Source organism: Cryptococcus neoformans, chromosome 4, assembly GCF_000149385.1.
Source record: "Cryptococcus neoformans var. neoformans B-3501A chromosome 4, whole genome shotgun sequence".
In the NCBI taxonomy this organism is placed as follows: Eukaryota; Fungi; Basidiomycota; class Tremellomycetes; order Tremellales; family Cryptococcaceae; genus Cryptococcus; species Cryptococcus deneoformans.
This window is the reverse complement of record NC_009180.1, coordinates 586,470-611,881: the sequence shown is the minus strand read 5'-3', so window position 1 is coordinate 611,881 and position 25,412 is coordinate 586,470. Positions and strand designations below refer to the sequence as shown.

General features: G+C 48.4%; 9 protein-coding genes across 9 annotated transcripts; 4 read left to right on the top strand and 5 right to left on the bottom strand.

Annotated features, from left to right (window-relative positions):
* Positions 1-42: 42 nt before the first annotated feature.
* On the bottom strand, positions 43-2,583 carry CNBD2090 (hypothetical protein; the record flags this gene model as incomplete). Its single annotated transcript, XM_771069.1, has 3 exons — positions 43-1,327; positions 1,400-2,518; positions 2,567-2,583. The coding sequence occupies 3 exons, from the start codon at positions 2,581-2,583 to the stop codon at positions 43-45; spliced, it is 2,421 nt and encodes an 806-aa protein (XP_776162.1).
* Positions 2,584-3,201: 618 nt separating this feature from the next.
* On the bottom strand, positions 3,202-5,690 carry CNBD2080 (hypothetical protein; the record flags this gene model as incomplete). The annotated part of the gene is made up of 6 exons (XM_771068.1): positions 3,202-4,286; positions 4,339-4,621; positions 4,674-4,807; positions 4,859-5,021; positions 5,071-5,221; positions 5,272-5,690. The coding sequence occupies 6 exons, from the start codon at positions 5,688-5,690 to the stop codon at positions 3,202-3,204; spliced, it is 2,235 nt and encodes a 744-aa protein (XP_776161.1).
* Positions 5,691-6,085: 395 nt separating this feature from the next.
* On the top strand, positions 6,086-8,790 carry CNBD2070 (hypothetical protein; the record flags this gene model as incomplete). Its single annotated transcript, XM_771067.1, has 11 exons — positions 6,086-6,156; positions 6,215-6,264; positions 6,334-6,370; positions 6,425-6,488; positions 6,542-6,583; positions 6,630-6,700; positions 6,752-6,950; positions 7,005-7,362; positions 7,409-7,528; positions 7,576-7,877; positions 7,930-8,790. 11 exons carry the CDS (start codon positions 6,086-6,088, stop codon positions 8,788-8,790), a joined length of 2,175 nt encoding a protein of 724 aa, XP_776160.1.
* A 475-nt stretch (positions 8,791-9,265) lies between these two features.
* CNBD2060 (hypothetical protein) lies at positions 9,266-13,236 on the top strand (the record flags this gene model as incomplete). The annotated part of the gene is made up of 9 exons (XM_771066.1): positions 9,266-9,313; positions 9,383-9,556; positions 9,608-9,629; positions 9,693-9,907; positions 9,963-10,041; positions 10,112-12,501; positions 12,575-12,804; positions 12,972-13,155; positions 13,207-13,236. 9 exons carry the CDS (start codon positions 9,266-9,268, stop codon positions 13,234-13,236), a joined length of 3,372 nt encoding a protein of 1,123 aa, XP_776159.1.
* Positions 13,237-14,906: 1,670 nt separating this feature from the next.
* On the bottom strand, positions 14,907-16,139 carry CNBD2050 (hypothetical protein; the record flags this gene model as incomplete). Its single annotated transcript, XM_771065.1, has 12 exons — positions 14,907-14,939; positions 15,015-15,085; positions 15,157-15,351; positions 15,400-15,431; positions 15,481-15,535; positions 15,595-15,653; positions 15,704-15,720; positions 15,788-15,808; positions 15,875-15,905; positions 15,953-16,031; positions 16,077-16,089; positions 16,134-16,139. The coding sequence occupies 12 exons, from the start codon at positions 16,137-16,139 to the stop codon at positions 14,907-14,909; spliced, it is 612 nt and encodes a 203-aa protein (XP_776158.1).
* A 168-nt stretch (positions 16,140-16,307) lies between these two features.
* On the top strand, positions 16,308-19,340 carry CNBD2040 (hypothetical protein; the record flags this gene model as incomplete). The annotated part of the gene is made up of 4 exons (XM_771064.1): positions 16,308-16,697; positions 16,768-16,957; positions 17,761-17,980; positions 18,053-19,340. The coding sequence occupies 4 exons, from the start codon at positions 16,308-16,310 to the stop codon at positions 19,338-19,340; spliced, it is 2,088 nt and encodes a 695-aa protein (XP_776157.1).
* A 267-nt stretch (positions 19,341-19,607) lies between these two features.
* On the bottom strand, positions 19,608-20,455 carry CNBD2030 (hypothetical protein; the record flags this gene model as incomplete). Its single annotated transcript, XM_771063.1, has 5 exons — positions 19,608-19,632; positions 19,707-19,966; positions 20,031-20,146; positions 20,249-20,276; positions 20,324-20,455. 5 exons carry the CDS (start codon positions 20,453-20,455, stop codon positions 19,608-19,610), a joined length of 561 nt encoding a protein of 186 aa, XP_776156.1.
* A 198-nt stretch (positions 20,456-20,653) lies between these two features.
* CNBD2020 (hypothetical protein) lies at positions 20,654-22,113 on the top strand (the record flags this gene model as incomplete). The annotated part of the gene is made up of 4 exons (XM_771062.1): positions 20,654-21,413; positions 21,480-21,604; positions 21,681-21,746; positions 21,814-22,113. The coding sequence occupies 4 exons, from the start codon at positions 20,654-20,656 to the stop codon at positions 22,111-22,113; spliced, it is 1,251 nt and encodes a 416-aa protein (XP_776155.1).
* Positions 22,114-23,028: 915 nt separating this feature from the next.
* CNBD2010 (hypothetical protein) lies at positions 23,029-24,218 on the bottom strand (the record flags this gene model as incomplete). Its single annotated transcript, XM_771061.1, has 5 exons — positions 23,029-23,090; positions 23,141-23,371; positions 23,420-23,501; positions 23,549-24,099; positions 24,149-24,218. 5 exons carry the CDS (start codon positions 24,216-24,218, stop codon positions 23,029-23,031), a joined length of 996 nt encoding a protein of 331 aa, XP_776154.1.
* Positions 24,219-25,412: the final 1,194 nt, after the last annotated feature.

The following is a 25,412-nucleotide window of genomic DNA, read 5'->3' as shown; positions in this document are numbered from 1 at the left end:
AGTACTGTCAGTTGTCAGACGTATATGTATAGCATCAATTTTCTATGCTGTGACTCTCTGATTCCTTTCTGCAAACATTCTCCTGAAAGCAGCTACTTCTTCTTCACTGGGCACTATATCTGCCCGATTATCTCCCAGCCCCCCATTTCCGCCGCTATCCTCCTGTAGCAGCCATTCCTCTAGCCATCGTCTCATGATTTCCTCATCTCTGACCAATCTTCCCTTCCCTTCTTTGCCCCACTTTCGAACCCACCGCCTGGGTCCCTCGGCTTCACATATATGCATCAATGCCAATCGCATCGTAAACCAAGTGGGTACGATAGAAAGCGCTTTCATCCACGCCAAAGCAACAGGAATTTCATGCGGATGATTGTAATACCCCAGGAGAGATATGTAAGAATGGAAAGTCGAAGCAGTCGGAATGATGTGGGTATATCGCGCGTTTGGGTCTGGGAGGCTGTCCTGGTTCAGTTTACGAGGTTTATCCCCGGAAGCATGGCGGGGAATGTGCAAATCACCATCAAATAATGAGGTGAATTTATCAAACGCAGACTGATCGACCTCATCTAGCGGAGATTGAGTTTCTCGCAGATGCGGCCAATTTCCAAGCACAACTTGTCGAAATATCACCCGTGCCATTTGCCATGGCTTCTCGAACCTCCAGTCTTCTTTTTCGTGGGCATTGAAATTGCCGGATGGAGCAAGAAGCACCGATGTTGAACCTTTCGCAAATCCCGCATCCTCGTACGCATCATAAGCCACTGCAGCACCTTCCTCCCCACGCCCTTCTCTCCAGAAGCTGAAGCCATCTACCATCTGGCGTAATCTTTCTTTGAAAACATCAGCGTCTGGTTGTACGCTTTTGTCGTGGACGTTGTGATATCGAGCAATATCAATAAGTATCTTGAGTGAGATATGGTCGACGTAAACTCCCCATCGAGGAAGAGCTGCTTTCCACAAACGAAATGCCGTACTGGTGGCGCCATCGATTTGGCAAAGGGTGAGAAGGATGTTAACGCATTGGGTATCGAGAAAGATCGAATTCTCCATCTGTCCTTGAACAGGCGGTGGCTGCCATGGACGATGAGCCCAGAGATCCACCATTTCAATTGCGTTGTCCAAGCCTGCGACGCCATGACATATCTGAGCTCCCACTGACAGGGACACCCGGTCGACGAACAATCCTTTTTCACTTCGTTTTTCTAACTTGCTCTCTTTCGATACGAGTTCTCGCCAAATCGACCAAGCTCTGGGACCCTCTCCTCTCCTCAACAGCCCATGCATTATGGGGGTGAGGGTGCGTCCGGTTGTATACTTCATTGGCATGCTATCCGATAACTCAAGCAGCATGTCTGCCGAGACCGTTTTGTCCTTGGATAGTCTTGTTAAAAGGATTGACCATGCGTGTTGTACGAGATGCGAGCTGGGTATATGTGAAAGTCCCTTGCCATCTGACGGAGATGAAGGATTGGCGGGCAAAGATGGAAGGGATTCCAACGATGGTGGATCGAGGTATGGTTCAAGAACGTGGAAAAGCTTCTCGTGGGAAGAGTCAGTGTTGGTGATTTGCAGTCGAGAAATGAGGTCCGCGATTTTGCGGAGTCTTCTCCTCCTCTTGGACTTAGTTTGACTTCTGCGTTTTCCACGGAAAGTTTCCTGGGCCTCAGCTTCTTTGTCCAAAGCGGCCTGCTTTCTCTTCTCCAGCTTTCTAACCATTTTGGTATCGTTCTCAGAGAGAGAAACCATAACACACTCATGCCACATCCTCGCGCTCAGCTCAATACCATTCTCAACGCAATGCTTCGCCAAAACAACTCTTAGTTCGGTAGACAAATACCGCCTAGTGAACAAGCGTTCGAGTAAGGAGAAATTAATGCAAGGGCGTTGTGTTGAAGAGGACGGAAAGAAAGGAAGAATGTCGATGAGGTGAGAAATGAGGCGAACGACTTGCTTCTTGATATATCCAGGGAGAGGATCTTGATGAGATTGATGTGTGGTTTCTCCAGGAGTGATGATAAAATGGGAAAGCATCTTGACGATTTGATGGTACCAGGTCTGCAGTTGTGCCTGCTCCACTCGGCCTTCCTCCAATTCGACATCAACTTTTTCCATCCAGATATCCAATACGCGAGGAAGTAGGACAGCCATCCTTCGCCTTCCCAAACAGGGTAGCAAATACCTCAGTGCCTCTTGCACATAAGCTAGGTCGCCCTTTTCTAAGTCTGATACGAGCTGAACCAGAGTTATTAAGTCGCATGAAGTCTGTTGGAGGATTTGGATCACTTGCGAAATTGGAATTGGTGGCGTTGAAGAGGAGGCAAGAGGCCGGGCATAAATCAAGTGGGTGGCCTCGTTTTCAAATCTACTCCCTTCGGGAGGTTTTTTTGTCGATAAAAGCCTGTGGTCAGAAGGTGCGCAAGTTTGGTTCTGCCTCGTCGACAGTCGGTATATAGAGCCAGACTTCCGAGGAATGGTGGGGGAGACATTGCGCAATACAGTTCCCCGAAAGTTGGGACATCTGTACCAATTAGCATTTTAGCTTGGGCTTAATCAAGTGGGAGCCTACCTGAGCAATCCAGCCATCATTCCCACAACGCACGCCTTTCTACCTTACAGTAGACTAAAGTCTCCGCTGAAATCACTGGGCCATGAACCAATATGATTCTTTCTTTTATAGCTCAAAATACACACAATGCGAGGCTCGATTTCCTTGGAGATGTAGCATAATCAAAGATTGAAGATTGAATTCCTTAGGTGGAGGTCCGTCGAGAACCGAGAGAGAAGTTACTGCTGGCAAATTAATTAAGAGCATACAATTTTTAAACCCATGAAATTAATTACCTTTTTATAAATAAGGTTAAGATGATCACCGAAAAAATCTATGTCACTATTTTTAACACATGCAACGACGAACTTCCGTCCGAACCTCAGCTCGATCATCGCTGTACGTATGTATGTGTCTTAAGTCGGTCTCCTTCTATGTACTACTGTGAAATGTACACATATGTATGTGCTACGTCATCACTGGGTTCACCGTAATAGTTATATATAGAAGACTGCTCTTGGGGATTATTACAAGATAAGACTTTGCGGACGGTAGTTGAAGCTTTTCTGGTTATCTTTTCAAAGGATGAAAATGACATCTGTGTACGTATGAATATAAGAAAAAATACTTATGAATGGACAGATCTCAACCTTTTTCTACATTCCCTTCCTCATAATGTTCTTCCTGAATCTTCTCCTCTCCCCTCCTATAACATCCAGGCCACCTACATCTAGGAAAGGTATTTCTTCCCAACCCTTTCCCAACATTCCTTCCTCATTGATACCGCCCCTGCGCCAATCAATCATACCTGGAAGCGGCAATTCAAGCGCACCACTCTTGATGAGAATGCGAGCTCGAGAGAGATAAGATGGGGGAAGAGGAGTCAGAAGTTGCAATTTCAAACCAGGGTTCACGGAGTTTCCTGAAGAAAGCGATCGAATCACAGCAAGACCCAAAATATTAACCAAGTCCGTGGGAGGCGGTGATCTGCCCTGCTCATAAACTGTTGGTTCATCCTCATAACTTCCCAGCATCTCAGCTAAAGCGACGATTGCACCGTTTAGCGCAATTGGCAGATCCTCCTCGAGAACGCCCTCGCTCCCCTCGCCGATCAAGTAAACCTTTTCAAGAGCTTTGCCAATGCCAAGCTCTACCTCCCATGGTATTGTGCACACAAGAGGCGAAGATATGTCCCATGTAACAGGTACAGACTGCGTCGGGTGTAAGGACGCGTGAAAATAAGTGATCGCAGACAGAACGCGAAGATCAGCCGGGGTATATCTGGCTTGAAGAGCTGAAACAGGGGCAGTCTCCAGGCTATAGGTTTGCGTAACTTCTGTCTCTACTGGCTCAGTGGTCGGATAGGCTGGGTCATAAGGTAATTGAGTGGCCTGCCAAGGCGGAGTGCTGGTCCAGCCCTGACCACTATAAACTTCTTCTGACTGTGATTCAAAAGAAAACACTCGCGTAGGTTGGGCCATACTCTCAATGACATTGAGAAGTTCCTCGCCAAGTCCTTTCATCCAACCTTGAGTGTTGATTACGAGAGGCACGTGTGTACTGATCTTGTCATGAACGGTTGTATGAAGAGCTGAGTATTCTGAGGTGTATTGTAACTCATATTTGTAATGCTCGATGAGATGACGTATCGCGACGAGGTACTCATCAGGACAAGTGAGAGGCGTATAAGTACCAAGATAATGAGATCTTGAAGGAAGCAAAGGATGTGTGAAAGGAGGCCCTATGAATAGGTCAGCGTCATTTGCCAGACCCAGGTGACAGCCAGAACTTACCCAGTGCGGGTTTGTCCAAGATCCAAAGCCCAACAACAGCTCCAGACCCGAATTCCCCTTGGCCTAAATCACATTCCAGCCAAGCAACTTTCCGAAAACGCCTGAGCAAGTTGTTGAGCAATGCTCTGGCAAAAGTTGACTTGCCGCTTCGCTTAGGGCCTTTGACGAGACCAACGAAAGGGGTTTGAAGGTTAACATCAGAGGATGAAAGGGAGGATATGGCATGCGACCAGGATGGAGGAGTGCAGTATGGATACACAGGGACAGGAAACGAGCCGACGACCTAAGGGCAGGTCATGAGTCCAGGAACTCCTACACACATCATTGAAGCTTACAGGGTGCACTCCTCTTAATCCCCATGGTCCATTATCTTCTAGCCAAATATTCGAAAAACCTGGGACTGCTCCGTTCCGCAAGCCATCTATTCCGCATCTATTCTCCCTTATGAGCAGCAATGTCTTATCGGACTCTTTTTGAAAGGAAAGCGGAAGCTTGATGTTATTTAAGATGGACAAGGTACCCTTACCAGGTGCTTGGGTAGATGCAGGAGAAATGACAGGAAGAGGATGCGAGGTGGGAGCATAAACGGGAAAGGAAGACATTGATGGCGAGAGAGCAGTCGAGTAGATAGATAGGGTATTTTGCAGTGGAGTTAGGAGGAAAAGGCCGGCGATCGTAAGGCTCTGAGCAAGTTGACTCAGTAACGAATCACTTTCCAATTGTAGGACTTACTTCATTTCGAGCAAGGCTGACGATAACTCCTGGGCCAGGGTGCCCATCGTTCATCTCAGCAGAAGCAAGCTGCCCCTCGGTAATCCTGCAGAAATTCACATTATCTTTCGGGTTGAACTGAGAGGTGATATCCACGGGCATTAGATCCAGGCTTGTTAGAATACAATGAGCGACTGTCTCTGTTCGGTGCATGGTGCTCACCTTTTAAAAGGACCAGAAGAAGACATATTGGCAGCCACAGACACTTTACGCTGATCCCTCTCTCCATCAACCTCACGTCTATCTTCGAATTCATCTTCCTGAGCCATATCTTCGTCACTATCCCCGACCGAGGAGCTCGATGTGCCACCGTCGCTATCAGGTGCACTTGGCGAAAATCGTCCTGTTCTTTGCTCAGCTAATGATTCAGTTGCCTGAAAAAATTGCCGAGAAGTGGGCACATCATCCGAGTATCTAGCTTTTGAACGAGGTTTTGGAGACGTCTGTCTGGTTTTGCGTCTCTTTGGGGATGGTAGAGTCAAGGCACCGGAAACTGATACCTCTTCAATGGAGGACTCAGGTTGCTCTGGTTTTGGGCTGGCCGCAGCGGCTGTAGCTCTTCTAGCTGCAAGAGCGGACATCACCGGTGAATTAGCTGGCTTTGGGAGATGTTGTAGGATGTTAGGTTGCTATTTGTGAGGTGGCGAAATAGAGAACGAGTTCTCAGCAACGGTAACAGAGGATGGCCTTTCGTTCGTTCTTTCGTTGTAAAACACTTAACTGCTACTATACTCTGACTGCTGTAATGAACGCAAGTGATAAAACTGCTTTGTCGGCAAAATTCCTGCCTCAGAAGTTATGACGTGGAAGATAATGGGAGAATTTAGTCCCGAGTAGCCCGAATAAAAGACGTCGTGCTCGAGCAAGAAGTAATTAATAATAGCAACTGGCCGCGCGACTCGCACTTTTCCTTTTTCTTGCACTGTCTCGGCTTCTTTTTCTACTTCTCTTCAACTTACGACTACTGGCACATATCATGTCTGTCCGGAATATCAGAGAAGCCGAAGGTCTCCTCATGGAGGTCCATGACCCCTCTAAGGGCCCAGTGTACGTCGTTGAATTGAAAGGCTACAGATTTCAAGAGCTCGAGCTGACTTACCTCGAGCCTCCCAAAGGACGGACAAAGAAACGTCCTTATCACTTCTGCGTTACCTTGTAAGTCACTTTTACACGTCCTTGGTATACTGGAGGGTGGAGAAATGTGAATGACCTGGCGGGTACTAGATGTGAACAACGTACCACACCTTGGCAACATCATCGGGTGAGCGGCCATCCAGTTGCAAACCATGCAAGTACTGGTTGCTTATCGTTACAGCTCTACTCTTTCCGCGGACGTTTTTGCGAGATACAATCGGACACTCAACGTACCGACCCTTTATGTGAGCTTGCGCCTCTGTCATGTCATCCACAGCATATCTAATATGTATTGTAGATTTGCGGAACCGACGAGTATGGAACCGCTACGGAGACGAAGGTATAGCTTTGAATCTTTAATATCTCTATCTCCCTAACAACATCAGGCCTTAGAAGAAGGTGTCACCCCATACGAACTCTGTACCAAATTCCACAAATTGCATACAGAGATTTACGAGTACGAGTCTCCTCGTGATTATTAGTGCGTCACTGATGATCTATGCTGTAGGTGGTTCCAGATCAGCTTCGACAAATGGGGGCGTACTTCGTCTCCGGAACATACTGAGATCACCCAGGGAATTTACAGACGTCTCCATGATAACGGCCTTTTCCGTCTGGAAACCACCGACCAGACTTATTGTGTAGATGACAAGCTCTTTTTGGCTGATCGCTTTGTGGAAGGCATCTGTCCCAACTGCGGCTATGATGTGAGCAAACATATCAAATACATCACATTTGGATAGAATGTTAATCAAGCGCAGGATGCCCGAGGTGACCAGTGTGACAAGTGCTCGCTCACCTTTTCATCCCCTACTCAACTCCTTAACCCTCGCTGCAAACGCAACAAGGCACACACCCTCTCTGTTCGACCCTCTACTCATGCCTGCTATCGTTTAGACCTGCTCCAGCCTCGGCTGGTTGAGTGGATGCAAAAAGCCCGTGTCAAGGGAAAGTGGGGAACAAATGCGGTCATCACTGAAAAGGGTGAGATTGTGGAGCCGAGGATGCTAGGAGAAGGTTTAAGGCCTAGTGCCGTGACGAGAGATCTGAAATGGGGTGTTGAAGTTCCGAAAGTCGGAGACGAAGAGGAGGATAAGGCCATGGAAGGCAAGGTAATCTGTAAGATCATTATCCTCGTTTGTTGCCATTTGCTTACTCGCAGTAGACGTTTGGTTCGATGCTCCTATCGGCTATCCTTCGATCACAGCAACCTATACCGAAGAATGGGAAAAATGGTGGAAGAATCCTGACAATGTAGAGCTCTATCAATTCATGGGCAAAGACAGTCAGTTCATTGATGGATAGTGACTCAATAACGCTGACAGCGTATAGACGTCTACTTCCATACCGTTCTCTTTCCGGCTATGCTGCTTGGTACCGAAGAACGCTGGACCATGCTTCATAACATCTCCAGCACTCAGTATCTGAATTATGAGGATACAAAGTTCAGCAAGAGTAGGAACGTTGGTGTGTTCGGCAACAATGCTCGAGAGACAGGACAGCCTCCTGAGATTTGGAGGTATTATCTCATCTCTCAACGACCGGAGAACAGCGACTCCTCCTTTTTGTGGTCCAAATTCATTGCCGCTAACAACAATGAGCTTTTGGCCAATCTGGGCAACTTTGTCAACCGAGTGAGTCTGTTATGGCAAAAAAGAGAGACTTTTACTGAATTAATGTCAATAGGTGGTCAAATTCATCAACGCGAAACTCGATTCTAAGGTACCCGGTCCGGAAGATTTCGCCGGTGGCGAAGTTGCTCCCCCTGCTGATTCTCTAGACGTTGATTTTGTGACTGATGTCAACACCCGCCTCAAAGAGTACCGCGAGCAAATGGATGACACTAAACTTCGCGGTGGTCTTGCAACGGCAATGGCTCTTTCTGCTCGTGGTAACCAATACCTTCAAGAAAATTCTTTGGACAATGCCCTTCTCGCAAGCAACCCCAAGCGATGTGCCGAGGTTTTGCTCAATGCTGTAAACCTCATTTATGTCCTGAGCGTGGTGTTCCACCCCTTTATGCCAAACACATCTGAAGGTATCTTGCGGCAACTCAACGCTCCTGCCCGATCCCTGCCCACTAAATTCTCTATTGATATTCTTCCCGGACATGTTTTGGGTAAAGCCGAATATTTATTTAAGAAGATCGATAACGTCAATGGAGAGCAGGAGAAGAAATGGCAAAGGCAATACGGAGGAGATGCTGTGGTAGCAGATCACGTTGCGCCACCAGGTCCAGGCGGTCACCCCGAAGGCGGGAAAGTTCCGAAAGTCAAGGATACCGACGCAGAGTCCAAAAAGGCTGCGCACGAAGCTCGCAGAGCCCAACTTGCGAAAGAAAAAAAGGCTGCTCAGGCTGCTGCTGATGCGAAGAAGACTCCTGAGGAGAAGGAGTTGGAGGCAAAGGTGGAGGCTCAAGGCAAGAGGCTAGCAGCGATCAAGAAGGGATTAGAAGAAGGTGACGCTGAGAAAGAGATGAGCGTCGCGAAGAGCTTGAAAACTGAGTTGGCTGATTTACGAAAGAGGCTGAAAGGAACTACCATTTAAATAGTAAATCTGGATAGAATAGATATAAAGATGTCAATATATATGCCAATGAAATCATTCAGTCCCGTCGTGGTTTATTCTCGATGTTTGAAGACGAGAGCATGTGTATTGGCAGTGATATGCGGGCATGAGACCTTCTTTGTGGACAGATTCCTCGATTGTTTCGCTTCTTATGATTTCATAAAATACGATCTTATAGTGTATGAGTAAGTAAGGTTTCATATAAAAAGATTCTACACGACGCGGTTAGTTCAGAGGACAGCAGAGGACAGACGGGCGCATTATTATATTATGTAATGAGGGATTGTTATATTTATTTTGACGCGCCGACGGACATCACAAACGATCAATAAATACTCATGCGTCAGTGCCAAGCGTAGAAATATTGAAGAACTGAAGCTCCTCCTTCCCCCTTTCCGTCACTTATCCTCTTGCATTCCGCACCTCGTAATTCGAGTACATCTCGTTATTCAACATGGCCTCAACAGCTCGCGCAAAGAGCGTGAGGAACATCCTCATGGAGGTACGTTCGCGCTTCCTCATCTTACTCCACTATGTCGCATTGGTCTCACTATCATTTTCATTCATGTAGCTAAGGAAAGTTTGCCAACACCCGTATCTATCTGCACCAGAACTGGAAATATTCGATTTACCCTTAGAGGAGCAGCATAGACAGCTTCTCAACGCCAGCGGGAAACTCCAGTTTCTGAAATTGCTTCTGCCGAAGTTGATTGCCAGGGGGCATAGAATTCTACTCTTTAGTCAAGTAGGCCGGTCATTCATGGTATTCGGAGACATAACTCACGGAAAATCATAGTTCAAAATGGCACTGGACCGGAGTAAGTATTTTGGTTCAACAGAGGCTTTTGCTTATCATTCCGGACATGGCTTGCCAGTCCAAGATTTCCTATATGGCGAAAATGTTAAGCACCTGCGCCTTGACGGGGATACCCAGCAAGCACAAAGGCAAAAGTATATGGACCAATTCAATGCGCCTAACTCAGATTATCATATATTTCTTCTTACAACAAGAGCTGGGGGCGTGGGGATCAATTTGGCCTCCGCAGACACAGTCATTCTACACGACCCCGATTTCAATCCTCATCAGGACCAGCAGGTAAGTCTCAGAAAGGTATTGAATTGATCCGTGTCATAATCTAATGAATGAATAGGCCATTGCGAGAGCGTATAGGTACGGGCAGGAAAAGAGGGTACTCGTATTCAAGTTAATGATCAAAGGAAGCGTGGAAGGTAAATACATCTGTTACTTATACGCATCCGTTATACATAGGCTAAAGGGTTGGTAACCTTACACTTTCAGAAACTATCATAAACAAAGGCAAAAGAAAGATGGTATTGGACCACCTGGTCGTCCAACAAATGGGCAAAGAAACCGAAGAAAATGATTTCGAGGACTTGTTTCTTAAAGGGGTCGAAGGCATGTACTCTGGCCAGGGCGGCATCAACATACCTGATATCAATTACAACTCTAAGAATGTCGACGAACTCATTGACAGGGTTGAAGCTGACGCTGAGGCAGAAGCCAAGGCCATGGCAGAACGTGAGAGACAGGATAAGAATGGAGTAGTCAAGCAGATGAAGTCAAAGCAAGGTGTTCCATTCCAATTCTCAAGGATTTGGGAGGCTGATAAAAACGAGTTGATCCATGATGAGGTGCAGGACACCGTGAAAGATGAAGAAGAAGAGGAGGATGTGGACTGGGAACAACTGATGGTGGCCGTTCAAGCTGAGCGTCAACTACGACTTCAGAAGGAGATGGAAGAGAGCAGAATTAGGAGAAAGCTGAAGTCAAAGGAAGGAGTCTATAAAATCGACGATGATTTCGAAGTTGACGAAAAGAAAAGAAGAAAGAATAAGGGGAAAGGCAAGGGGGTTGAACTGTCATCTTCAGACGCAGAGTATATGGATGGTGGATTGAGCGACAATGGCTCTGCAACTGATATACCTGACATAGACCTGGAAACTTTGAAAGACGACTTATCGATTGACCCCATAGTCGCAAAGTCGTCAGGTGGAGTCAAAAGGAAAAGGTCCAAAAAGATCCTTGATAATGTCTTCAATCAATCCACGGCACCACATGTTTGCCCCCGAAGTTCGCTTTCTCACGTTAGTACCAGTGAAACTCCTCCTGGAAGCTTAACGACTTATCCCGCTCAACCCGGACTTTCTTTAATCGAACCACGGCAAAATAACACAGCGCAATACTCAAGTCTATCCAAGACAGGGCTTTCTGGATCAATGCTGTCCGCTAATGCGCCTGAAGAAGCGAACGACACTTTTTCTTCTTCAAAAAAGAGAAACCCAGTTGACTTTGCTCAAGCAAGGCAGACGCATCCTCCAATTCATAGTGTCAGACCCCCTATCGAGATCATTGCTGCTCAAAATATCGTCCAATGGCTTTTTCTGATAATCCGGGAGCTTGCTTGGGGTCATCACATAGGGCACTGGGCTACATTGGGCGTACGCGAAATACCCGCGGAAAAGAGAAAAAGGCTCTATTGTATCATCGCGGCGGATGTCGACGGTTATCTTCGTCGCTTCCGACAAACCCCGTATTTTCTGGAGCGAGAGCAACGTGAGGCTGTTGAGAGATTACTGGATAGTGGGTGGCCCATCATACCTGACATTTCTGCTCTGATAGCAGTGCCAGAAAAGGCGGCTGTTCTCATTGATCCGCCATTTCCAGTCAGTGGCTCGGGGCATAGAGAAAGCACATATGCCTCCATGCCTCCTGCACCTCCAAAGTATGTGTCAGAGACTTCGGAAATCTTGCGTGGAGCTACAGCGCCTGAGATTTCTGAGAATGATGGAAATACTGGTGATGCTGCCAAAACATCTTCGAATTCTGTGACCTCTCAAGGTACTGTATCTATGCCTCCTGCACCTCCAAAGTATGTGCCAGAGGCTCAGGCAATCCTGCCCGATGCTACGCCTCCTGAGACCCCGGAGAACAATGAAAATACTGGTGGTGCTGCCAAATCGCTTTTGAGCTATGAAACCTCTCGAGATACCGTATCTTTACCCGATATTAGAGGACCAGGAGCTGCCGTGCTCCCTTCCTCTTTCAAAGAGAAGGAAGATATTCAGAACAGGTCTGATACAACGAGCGCTGGGGGCCACAGCATCCCACTGGCTCCACAAATTCTCGAGCAGACCCTGCATTCCCCTGTCCAAATGCCAACGCTCGTTGCTTCAACTCCATCTCTGTCTACTGAAATAGCACCTGTCGAAATCTCTCAATCTGCACATATATCAAATGGGTCCCCTAGTGTATCACGTCAGCCCGGGCATGTGACTCCGACGCATTCCACTGGTTCTTCTCTCCCTGAATTGAATCTTCAAACCAATGGCGTAAATGATATTCACAAAAGCAGTGAAGCAGCCTCTGCCTCAGAACCTGCACCACTGGCCCATACCTCTGAACCTGCATTGATTCAGTCATCTCTGAAAATTCCGTCTGGATTGCCTATCCAATTATCGTCATCACAAGCCGTCAAGGGGACACTTCCCTCGTCTTCACGACAATCCTCCGAGATTATCGTCGCTGACAGCAGCGGTGAGCCTGGCCGCTGTGAATACTGCCTTGAGGATGGCCACAGGTTACAGGACTGTCAGCGGATGTATAGCGTAGAAATTCTAGAAAAAGCTTTTCTTGCAATTAAGCAATCGAATTTATCGGAGGGACAAAAGGTAAGAGAAGGCAACAGTTTTCAAACATCCACGCTTGATCCCAAAGCTGACTAACTGTGCGTGCGAAATAAAGCGTAGGGATCTTGAGACACTTGACAGATTGAAGAGCTTCATGATAAAAGCCGGAAAATTACAAAAGGACTATCATTTTCCTGAATCAAGTTTCGTTGCTGTCATGAGTAACAGATCTCCCTCTTCCAATGCCTGTCACTCAAGTGTGCCCGAGCCTGGTGCTCAAGGTCAGCTAACAATTGATAAGGACACTCGAAATGAGGGTAAACGCGACATATCTGCGTCTGAAAGGTACGCTCAAATCATCACCATGATTTTTTAAGTGGGCCATTATGATGACCACAGTGGGATTTCAGTGCAGTGCATATTATATCCACTCAATCTTTACTTTCAACGCCACCCCAAATGGCATCTGTTGCGCCTCAAGTCTGTCCATTCTGTGAGACGAACTGTGGAAGACCTCTCCGTGCTTGCATCCAGGCCACCGGCGATAGAAAATCCCTGAAAAGGAAAATCAGGAAGCTGAAGGAAAAAATTGATGGGTTAACAAAAGCCCCGGGGGAGCCTCAAACCGATAAGCAGCAGATGGAAAGGATAATGTTGAGAAAGATGCAGTCATCACTTTTTGATTGCTACAAAAAAGTGAGTATTAATGCCCTGTGTTACCGGAATAGAAGTTTACATTTCTACTAGTGGCCTAAAGAACGGCCGTCAGATCTCTGATGGGCTTCATCCGACTAGTGCAGAGGCGGCCGTATTTATCCATTTCCAAGAATATTGACCATCACAGCAACAACAATGTATGAATCACAAATGCATCGTGATCGGTGTATCCACAAATCTTTCCTCTGCACTAGCATGTCCTCCACATCTTGACATTGTCAATAGCGAAACCTCGCACTGTTGGATCAGAAGACCAACTTGTCCCCCACCACTTCGATTTGGCCGCCCAGAAATCAGGCATTGCCGAAGAAGAATCATCTGTCCATGGCTTACCGCCCTCTCCGTCTGGAAACCAGCCATCCATTGCTCCGACAGCAAGATCAATCACCAGATAGAACGCTTCATGATGATTGATGGTTGTCAGTCTTGGGGTAAGAGGGCAAGTTGCAAAAAGAATAGCTCACCTTGGTCGAAGGGCACAACCTTGAATTGGGATTGAGACCAAGGATCGGTCAATCTCAGGACCTTTGAGAATTGTGCAAGCTGGACAAGCTGAATGTCGTTGCTGTCATTGTTGTTATGGGAATGGCTGCTCGCCGGCTTCTTCCCTTTATTCTTCTTGCCCATGGCTATTTTTGTTCTGGAATCAGATGGTTGAGATGCAAAGATAAGGATAGGCCGGGGGGGCCGTAATAAGGTATGGAGCGAAAATGAACAGTTGGTAGTTGGTCGTTCCGGCTCTTGTCTCCTGCCTTATTACTATTTTGTTATTGAATTTGAGGGATCGACGCTTTTCAGTCTCAGTAAATAAATAAGCAAGTGAAAATCAGCAACGGATTGTCAAATGAAATGCCGGAGCGCCACTCGAAGCAGAAAGGATATGCAGGGCATTCAGACATGTGGTTAGTTTAAGGATAACAGACCGCAGGCCATAGGATGTGGAAATGATAGGTAAGGACAGGAGGGTGGGTGGTGAGTATTATGCCAGGTACGAAATAACAGGAGGAGAACAGGGAACATGCCAGAGGGGCGGCGCAGTAGGAACCGGGGGGTGTAGAGTTATAGGATCTACTAGCTCCGGCGACACCCTGCTGGATGCCTGAAACCTGAAAGAGAACTCTTGTTAGTATGAGATTCAACGAAGCGGGGGTAGACAACATGCGATGCTATTTCGCTGATAATTCGTGGAAACTGATGAACAACTACGTACTTGTTGTAAGTAGACAAAGATACAAAAAATGACGCACGACCAAATTAATTCCAGACACCAAGTTGTAATTAAATACATGTAGTCGGTACTCGAGTTTGTAAATCTGTAGCTGGTATGTAGTCTGTATTTTCACACGCTGTAAGCTACAAGTGCAGGCAGTACTTGTAGACTTTTATGTTCTCGATTGAAACACAGTGGAAACCGGCAATTTATCCTAGCTGTTTCCATTCACTATTCAACACTGTGGGTTGCACTATGGGCTTGAGCTGCCTGTTGCCTGAAAACGAGGATCCAAGGTGATGCTGCGGGGCCAAGTAAATGTCACATGGGCTTGTACAACGCTGTCAGTGGATAATTATCCTGGTTCATATCGTTGTCATTCATCTAATGTTCATGATAATCACGACGAACGAATTGACAACACTTTCTGCGACATCCATGGATTCTTCCCCTGCAATCTGGGAAACCATTTGCTCAAAAAACAGATTGGCCTAAAACAGTTTGCCCAAAGCAATCAAATCTAATCTGCCTTCTTGTCCGATACGGCGCCAGCCTAAAAATGAACCAGGTCAGATTCCGAAAAACAAAATACGTACAGCGAGCTGACGATCTGGCGATCAGTACTTACAGCCCGATTGTGCTCATCAGCCAGGCGGCCATACTCGGCATTCTGTTGCGAAGCTTGCTTCTTGAGAGTTTCTGTGTCACCAACCAAAAATCGCCTTATTTAGCATCCGTGGACGATCCTGTAATCTCCGTCTATGGCTTACCGAAATCACGCTCTTTTGCCTCCAACTCGGCAATTCTGTTCCTCAACTCTTCATTCTCACCAGCCGCACCACTGGCCTTGGCCGTCTTTGCTTGAAGAGCAGTATAGCTTTCTTGGACTTGGATAAAGTCAAGGATGATGTAAAAGACGCGGGCGAGGAGGAGGGAAAGGAAAAGGGTAGCACCGGTCAAGTACACTAGGAAACGGTCAGTACAGTCCGCGACACAATGGAAAAAAGATGAACAGTTTCGCTGGGCATAGAATCGTCGAGCGGCGCTTTTCCTACTGTTAGCGGGATGAAACGTCTCTAGGACACGCGGCTCACTAATTAGTCTCGGTCCTGGCATCTGTCATGTCCTGCTTCATCTTGGCCGTCGCGCCTGCCGATGTGGCGGTCGTTCAGCAGTGTGAAAAATGCCTCGTACTCGAAACGACTCACCCTCCTGCGCAATCCTAACCATCCTTTGAAGGGCGTCCACAAAGAGGACCGCGACAAATCTGTGCAAGCAGGTAAGGAACGCTGACGATCCACTGCACCGGCCACGTACATGAATGTGATTTTCAGCTTTGAGTGTTTCCAAGCCGGGTTAGCGTCTACGTCCGTGCGGAAAACTTGTCCGTGAGCTACGTACCCCGTACTGAATTTTCGCTACCTGCGGTCCGGAATAGCGGTGTTAGCAGTGCACGCTGTATGACTGGCAGAGGCTGCTTGGACGCACGACAGGATTCTCGCTCAGGAAATGGAACATCCTGCAGTGGGTGGTCAGCGGCGACGGCGGACGAAGACGTGGCAGTACTTTTTGCGGATTGCGAACGGCATGGGGCAGACGATCGTGCAGAAGAGCGAGAGCTCTGCCATGAGGAGGACGAAGCATACTGCGGGCTGTCAGTGGGGGCGCGGGGGGGGGAGCGGCGACGGACTGGAGTAGTAGAGCTGCGTGGGTGAGCGTGGGATGCGTCTGTGCGGCGGCTGCTTACTGTCATGGCGGCGAGGCTAGCGTGGTGGTGTGTGGACGGGAAAGGAGGATGGAAGAACGCAGCGACGCTTATAGCCCGCCGTGACGTCACCCGCCACAGCGCATGTCGCCGAATCCCCGGGGCGTGCTTTGATATTTCTCGCAGCGGCAAAAGGAAGGACGGTCCACAACCAGCATGTCCCCCCCGGACGACTCCCCCGCCGGCTTCCACGCCCTCCTCCACGACACCCTCGCCGCCCCCCGCCTCTCGGCCTCGAAAGTCTCCCAGCTCTCCCGCCTCGCACTCCACAACGTCGCCCACGACCACCGCATCGTCACCACCCTCTACAAGCTCAACGCCGCCCTCCCGCCCGCATCCCCGTCCCGGATATCCAGCCTCTATGTCTTTGATGCCGTCGCACGCGCGGCAAAGGCGGCAGTCAGCAAGGGCGTCGGCACCGAGCTCACGAACGAGCGGGGAAAGGGCACACAGGCCAGTCTGCTGCGCAAGCTGGAGGGCGTCGTCGCCAGCTGGGTCGACGGCATGATTGACGATGGCAAACGCGGCGTGTGGGTCGAGGGCAGGGTACGTCGCGTTACTTTTTGATATCGTGCTGCGTCCTGACGTCGGCGCGGTGTCGTCTGTTTGTCATTAGGAGAAGACGCGGAAAATTGTTGACATCTGGCAAAAAGGCGCTACTTTTCCGCAACCGTGTCTAGATGAGCTCAAGGTAAAGTTGAATAACGCTGTGGCGTCGGCTGGTCCGTCAAACTCTGCAGACAGTGCGGCTGTCAAGAAGGAACGGAAACCTTTATCGTTAGCGGACGGTGAACCCAAGGGATCAGGTAAATCTTTTCTTTCTCTTCTCTCACAAACGTTTCTTCTGTTTCTTCTTCCGGCTTCAATGGAGATCCTGTATGGTGCAATAGTCTGGCAAGGGGTTATGGCCAAGTGCCTCGACGGAGAGGTGGAAAAGGAATTCAGCAATCCAGGACAAATTAGGCACGCAGCTGCTTTTGACGGTTGCTTGTAAACGTACCCTTGTAGGCATTTGTGCAGCAAAAGACGACAAACAATTGCTCTTACTTTCTGTCACTGATCGGCAGTGCGGGCGATTGCAAGTTGAGGCTTGTTACGGATATATACCCTATCCTCATCTCGTCCGGTAAAAAGAGTCACTCAAATCCTCGTCAACCATTTGGCATGCATCTCACATTGCGGCTTGCAGCCAAAAGAAAGACCAAAAAAAAAACCAAAAAAAAGCCAAGTGAAGGCCTAGATTAATTGTCTCGTTCAATCCTGCATACACAATAGCCTCGAGTGTATATACCGAGGACAGCGACTGTCTTGAGGGGGGTGGGGGACGGGGTGCATGCGGAAGCTCTTTTGTTCTACGAGGTGCATCGGGTATCTACCAAAGAAACCCCAGTACTCTTGTAGACCAGCCCCACCCCGTCCAAATCTACACCCCCCCTCGTTGGTTTTGATCTGAGCGACCTCGGGAAGACAGTTACCAGATCCCACTGCCTCAGGCCAGGAGAGAACATCCTTGTCGCCCATTTTCTCTTTTCCCCTTTTTTATTATACTGCATCATCTTGTACCCATTTTTGAACGCGTTACTGAGACATACACTTTCCGTCCCCACAGGTCCATATAATCGATCGACCACACCGCCCTATCCGCCACCCGCTTACATTCTGGCAAAATATGCACGCAGGTCGTCAAAAAGTAGTCGTAAAGTGGCAGAAAGCAAACCCGAGCAGCCCGGACAGGCTCAACCGGGCGAATTACCGCCAGAAGTCGCCAAATTGTTGGGAATCGAAAAGCAGGAATCGGCCAAGGATGAAAAATCACATACACCCTTGAGGTGAGTCTTTTCGAGTGCTTTTCAATAATAAAAGAAGGCCGGTATAGACTGACCGAATGCATGGCAATTCAGCGGTATTCCAGCCAACGTTGCTGCCCTCCTTCCTTCTACTTTCGATCCATCATCGCACTCTTCCTCGCCGCATACAGTTCCGTCGGCGGCGGCAGCGGTAGCCTCGCAAGAGTCAACAGCGCCGCCACCGTTGGCGATTAACCACGAGCAATTGGCGGCATTGGCTAAATTTGCAAGCAACAGTCAAACTACAAGCGGCGGGCAGCATGAATTGCATGAATTGCCCCCTTTCCCTCCTCCACATCCTGTTCCGTCTGGCGTCATCACCCCACAGCCGTACATCCCACCGCCCAAACCCAAACCCATCTCGCCCCCTGGAGCCCGGTATCATACTTCCTCTTCTTCTCGCAGCGATAGAGGTCTTGGGGAAAGAGGTTCACCTAGACACATTGATAAAGAAAGAGGAGAACGAGATTACCAACATCGACAAGATGATCATTGGAGGGCGGGTAGGCAAAGAGACAATCGTTCCCGGTCACGCTCGCCTGATAGACGTACGAATGGTCATCAGCGGATGAATATACCTCGCCGCCGGCCGGCTGCATCGTTACCCAATCCACTGCCACCACCACCACCGGCCGCGAGATTGGGTCAAGGTCGAGGTATCGGGGAGGGCGATGGAGAAGAGGATATGGCGCTAGATGTTTCCGACGGAGAAGAAAGAGCAAAGCAGGCCGGTGCTGCCCAAGCAGCAGCGTATCCTCCCCCCATCGTCGCCCCGCCATACGTGTCCGTACCGCCTGATGTCGTCGCTCCGCCATTTCCTCCCCCTTCTAGTGCGCTGCAACATCAACCACCACCCATATCCATGCCCATGTCATCTGGACAGCCTATGAAACGGCGAAATGACCTCGTCACTCTGCATACTTTTCCACTCCAAACGTTTGATCCCTCCAGTGCGGATTCATGGGCAAAACTCGGTGAAGCTTGGCAGAATAGTACAGGAAGGAAGCCGGAGCAAATGGAATTGATGCATTGGCTGGCAACCGGCCAGGTTATGGACTTTAAGATGATGCTTATGGGTACGGGCCATGAGAATGGAGATAGCTCGAGTCAGAGTCACGTATCACCAGGTGACATGAATGGGCTATCGTCAGCAACTGCAAATCCAGCGATAGGGCTACTGCCACCGTCACAGATGAGGATGGATGTTGGTGCGGGATCTATAGGTCAGCCGCCGCATTTGTCTATAGGAGGAGGAGATCAGTGGAGGAATGTGCAGGGACAAGCACAATGGGGCAATGACGATTCTCAAAGGCTGTGGGGAGCACAAGGTCAGGGGTATTAAATGTATATATAGATATATTTTTCCACCAGTCAGACCAGTGGAATCATTATGCTAGTTGATTAGATTATACAGCAGTTCTCTTTTGAAGAGAATTCCTTGAGGAATGTTCAAAGGTCACCTTTGCATGTAATCAGTCGCGCGCTTCTAGACTTGAAAGCAGCAGCCAAAGAAGAGTACAAAAGCTTGTGAACGGACGAAAGACATCTTATAGGATGACATGAAGGGATGTTATACATGCTAGAGTCGTGGCAATGGAGCGCTAGGTGCTCATTTCTGTATTGTGTTGACAAGCCTGTTGAAATCAAACATTAGTAACCAGCAGAGGTATTTCACCTACACACACCCCCTTTGCCGATGAAAACCTACCAGTCAAGGCCTTCTTCCAATCCATCGCCCTTTATGGCGCAACTTCCCCTCACACTCCATTCTCTTCCCTTTTCCTGCCCTGCCAAACCAAGCTTGTCACTGATCTCCCCCGGGCTCAACGCACCCTCAACGTCCTGCTTATTTGCAAACACTAAGACGGGCACAGATTTGAGCTCGTCCTCTGATAACATGGTGAGAAGCTCGGAGCGAGAAGTGGCGAGACGGGAGGTATCAGAAGAGTCAATCACATAGATTATAGCCTAGTAGTTTGTTTGGGTTGGTCATCGAGCTTTTGTGAGGACACGAAGGACACAAACGACACACCTGGGTATTGGCGTAGTAGCATCTCCAATATGGTCTGATACTGGACTGTCCGCCGAGATCCCATACCTGGAAGTTGATGTTCTTGTAGGAGACTGTTTCAACGTTGAAACCGATTGCTACAAGAGATGATCGTTTGAGTGCTGCCCAGCGGAATTACCTAGCACGACGGCTTCTCGGCCGACGACGGCTGAAGATGCAGAGGTGACGGAAGAACTTACTGGGGATGGTAGAGACGACTTCCCCGATCTGGCAGAGTTGGTCAGCGGGCGGCAGGGGAGACAGGGGCCGCTCACCTGGAGCCTGTACAGGATGGTGGTCTTGCCTGCTGAATCTAATCCGACCATCAATATCCTGACTTCCTTGTCCTTCCCCCAGAACGCGAGGGACGAGAGCGAGCTGTATATGCGGGAGAGCGAGAGACCCATTGTGGGGAGTGGGGGTGGGGGAGTGGGGGAGTGGGAGTGGGAGTGAAATATGAATAAGAGCTGATCCGCGTCGCCTTCACCGCGGCCATTACAAACACTCCGCGTCCCCCTCTAATCACGTTGCCGAAATCTTCCAAATATTTTCACCTTCACCAAGTCTCCCAAATATCCCGTCTTTGCATCTACAACTCCACCAACATGGCATCTTCTCTGCAAGAAACACTCCCCGCCCAGCCAACATCCCTTCCTGTGTCGCCAGAAAATAACAAAAAGGAGAAAAAAGCGCGGAAAAGAGCCAAAAAGGACCAACCTCCGTCTGAGGCTGTCTCGACTGAACCCAAGCCAAACGCAGAAAGCGAACGGCCTCCTCGAAAACCTCGAGCTCGAAAGTCCAAGGGAGGGGAAAATCAACTCGATCCTCTTCCCAAGAACAATGCATCTGCGCCTGAAAGTAAGGTTGAAGGTGAAGTAGAAGCCAAGGACAAGAAGAAGAGGAGAAAGAGGGAGTCTAGGGCTGGTACCGAGGCCGAGACGAAAGAATGTTTGAAAGAGGTTGCCACAGGAGATGGGGCGGCAATTGTTGATCACGAGAAAGATGTTAAAAAGGTTCAGGACCAGGAAAAGGGAGAGGACAATGGTGCAGACAAAGTGGAGGAGAGAGAGAAGACAAGTGACGAGGCGAGCAAAGAGGGCAAGAAACGGAAGCGACAGACTGAACAAGCTCATGTCGAGTCTCAAACTGCGACGGTAGAGGCTTCCCCTGCTGCTATTACTGCCGAAGAAAACGAAGAGCCAAAGGAAAAAAAGCCCAAGCGGGAAAAGCGTCCCAAAATAAAGTCTGTCAAGGGCGCCATCGATACCCCCAAGCAGCCCGAGGTTGATGTCCAAGCTGCACCAGAAGGGTCAGAGGGAACAACAATCTTTACAGATTCGTCCCTTTCTGACCAGGCTAAGAAAAGTGAGAACGAATCGTTTTCTCTACATGTGTATGCCGGTTGCTCATGTGGTCCGACTTTTCTTCTAGACATTTTTTACGCCCACCTCTTTGCTCTTTCACAATCTCCATCTCCGGCACCCAACACTCCCTCCTGGAAATTTAGCAAGGCCAAACAAAACTGGTTAATGCGGAATATTTTCAGCAATATCGAGGTATGTTGCTTCACATAACAGCCGTCCTTTCGGTAGTATGGATGGGGAAAATATTGACAATGGTCGTGAATGCTAGGTACCAGAGACTTACTTTGAAATGGTGCTGGGCTATCTGAAGACTACCCAAGGTCATTCACGAAATGTATGACAATCCACTGTACCATCGTCAACGAGTCTGGCTAAATGCTAATGTTTACTCCCCATCGTAGACTCTCATCGAACAAGCCAAGAAAATTCTCGAGCCACCTCTGGTGCCGCCCGTTGAATCTGTTGATCCCGCGGTCGAAGAAATCACAGATGCCGCAATGCCTGAAACTGCATCTCCAAAGGAAGAATCCGAGGTTGAGAATAGTACGCAAAACCGGTTGGATAACGTCGATCCTGACATACCCATACCCGAGGCATCTGAATCGAATTCTGAGCAGTTAGAGAAGGAGAAGGAGAAGGAAAAGCAAATCAAGGAGACTAGGGCCCGGCAGTTGTTAGAGGCCATGGGAGTAGCTCAATAACATTTCCACATTTATCATCAAGTCCGATTGTCTATTTCTGCGTTTCAAATTCTTTTGGGAAGGTCAAGTCATTGGCATCGTGTGTGAAACTCTGCAAGTGCATGTATACTCTTTTCACCCTTTCTTACGGATTATCTTTTATTTATCACACCAGTCAGCGGCATCATCAAACAGACAACAACCATCATGCGCATGGTACAAGTTTTATGAATTTGCATAACATCCACACATAATTCAACCATCTCTAACCGACAGACGAACTCTTACAACTCGGCGCCCTCTCGCGCTCAAACCTCTCCTCCAGATCCTCTTGTTGGAGGATCACAGATAATGAGAAGGCGGAGCATACGAGGAAACGGAAGGTCGGCTGGTGCGAAGGAAAATGTCGATTGGGCAGTTGGTGAGAGGGGAGAGGGAATAATATACAGCGAGTGCAACCCTTGGACAAAAGGCGTTGCGAAAAGGGATATGAGAGAAGTGGGCACCACAGCCACTGTTGTCGCTTGTGAATTAGGACGAGTTCCATCCTTGATGATGAGATCTTGAATGCTGGATAGATGACTTGGAGCCTCGGTCGAGGATTGCCCGACCAAAGGCGAGGAAGAGGCAGGAAAATAAAAGATCCGGCTGACCGGCTACGAAGAGAAAGAAAAAAATTAAAATTACTAAAGAATCATATAGATAAACGGATCCCGACTGGGAAAAGGGGTTAAGGAGTGATATGGCAGTTATCGTTATTGTTGAGATGCGATTCACCAACGACTTGGAGCAAGTTAAGAGAAGACAAGTCTAAGAAGGATGAAGGATGGAATCCCTTCGACTTGCTCATCTCCCGATAATCTTGGCGCGCCGAACCATTTGTCGTTTCCTCCTCGTCCTTCATTAAACATCCACCGTCGTTTTCAATTCGCTTATTTACCAACCACCGGTGTCCCTGGCTTTAGTCTGACTCCTGAGTTGTCGTTGGTTATCCTGCGCTACGTAATCATCAGAGACCTTTTCGCATTTCAAAAGTGATTCTGCTTACCCTGCAATCCGTCCTCACCAGTGGCACCAGAGCTCTTCACCCCCGGCTGCAAAGACCAGTCAAAGACGTAGTCATACTGAAATCCCTCCCGAATAAACAAGTCACGGAAAAGCTTGCGGAGATAAGAATAGTCCGGCTTGTCGTCGAATCGAAGAGAGCGGCAGTAGTTGAGATAGATGGCAAATTCATGGGGGAAACCTCGACACAGGACTTCGGTAGGAGTAGTCATTTCTGCAGACGATAATCAGCGCTAGAAGACATATTGTGCACTCTACTCACTCTTCTCCATGATGCGGTCATACTTCTGCTTCTTGGTAGCAGCCTTCAGACCCTGCCAAGGAAGTTGGCCACGGAGGAAGTACTAATGAGATATTAGCCAGGAACAATCTCCGGATGCACATTACTTACCATCAAGACATAGCCCAATGACTCAAGATCATCTCGACGAGATTGCTCTACACCCAAATGGGTGTTGATAGAAGTGTATCGCGCAGTACCAGTAAGATTCTTGTTCTCCCTGTAAGGGATGTGCAGGTGTGTCTTGGGGTCTCGGTATTTCTTAGCCAATCCGAAGTCAATCACATTCACTTGGTTTCCACGCTTTCCAACACCCATCAAGAAATTGTCGGGTTTGATATCTCGATGAATAAAGTTACGAGAGTGAATATACTCAACTCGAGAGATAAGCTGATCGGCTAGCAAAAGAACAGTCTTGAGGCTGAGTTTGCGGTTGCAGAAGTTGAATAAATCCTCAAGGGAGGGGCCCAACAAATCAAGCACCATGGCGTTGTAGTCGCATTCAGTTCCATACCACCTGACGAAAGGGATACCAACACCACCTGCAAGAGTCTTGTACACCTTGGACTCGTATTCGAGCTGGGGGTGCTTGGCCTTGACAGACTCAAGTTTGATAGCGACCTCTTCGCCGGAAACGATATTGACACCAAGGTAGATATCACCTGCAATGACATGAGCGTTCTTTTCGATGCAAATTGAAAGCTGACTAACCGAATGAACCACTGCCAATCTTCTTGCCAATCCTGTACTTTCCTCCCACTCGAAGGTCCATGGAAGTCATTCTGCGATATGATGTCACGATTGTCATTGGGATAATGCACGTAATGTGTCACCGGACAAATGGACAGATGTTATTGTGTTGTGGAAATGAGATTGTTCGAACGATGGCGAGACAAGTTAATGATATATTTGAGAGAAAGATTCAATAAAGAACATGGCCGACGTTAATCAGGGTTGACAGATAATGTATGATGTTGAATGAAGCGTAGGTGCGTATGATGGTTGAGCGACGTCGTTGAGGGACATGAAGATGTGTTGGGGATTATGAGAATCGGAGTGAAACAAAGCAGTGAAGAATGAAAGGTGTAAATCATTGGGGACGGATGACAAGGAACAGGACGAATTTGATTGGTAAAAAAGGTCGATGCAGCAAATTGGTGTTTAAGAGATTGGAGTACGACGATAAAATCACGAGTCAGCGTCGTATTCCGGATATGCCACATATGCTAACTCCCGGCACACTCCATGATCTCGTCCACATGCCTGACGACTGTCTGACATTGGCCAAAGAATCATGCCAAAAGACATTGTGAGGGCGATGACCTTCCGCGAGATCTGTGATGGGGTTTGGGAAGATCCGAATCCCAGCATACGCACAGCCTCCTGATCAAGGATACACCGAAAGATCACTAGCCCCCATTTGCTCTGCACGTTCACAACTCCTGACAACAACACGAGCAACACTCACCTGAATATTAATTTGCTTGTTGAGACCGGTCGTAAGATGCGATAGGTGGGCGGGAATCAGGAAGTAGAGATATACGCTTTATGAGGGCGTACAAGTTCGTTGAATATGTGAAAAAGCAAGTAGACTGACTGTTCGCGGTTTGAGAACGGGAACGTCCCACGGGCGGGCGAATGACGAACAATAGAGTTTACGATGGTATAGAGGTTTGTCGAAAAGGATGCAGGATATTAATGAAGGGAAAGTCTCCGAGTCAGCGCGATTCTCTGCAGGTTTTCTTCCTTTCATACCGCGCCACTGTCTGAAACTTGTGTCTCAAAACAACTGGCGAGTCCAAATGTGCGGATGGCTCGGAGGCAAGCACTCACCTTGAACAGGACAGAGGAGGCGGAGAGAACGTAGTGAGAGGAAGGAAGGAAGAAAGAGGAAGAGAGAAAGACATGGTGACTGGACCGGAGTAACGTGGTGGTGGAAGGATCGACGGCGGGACTCCCACCAGAGAGTATTGCC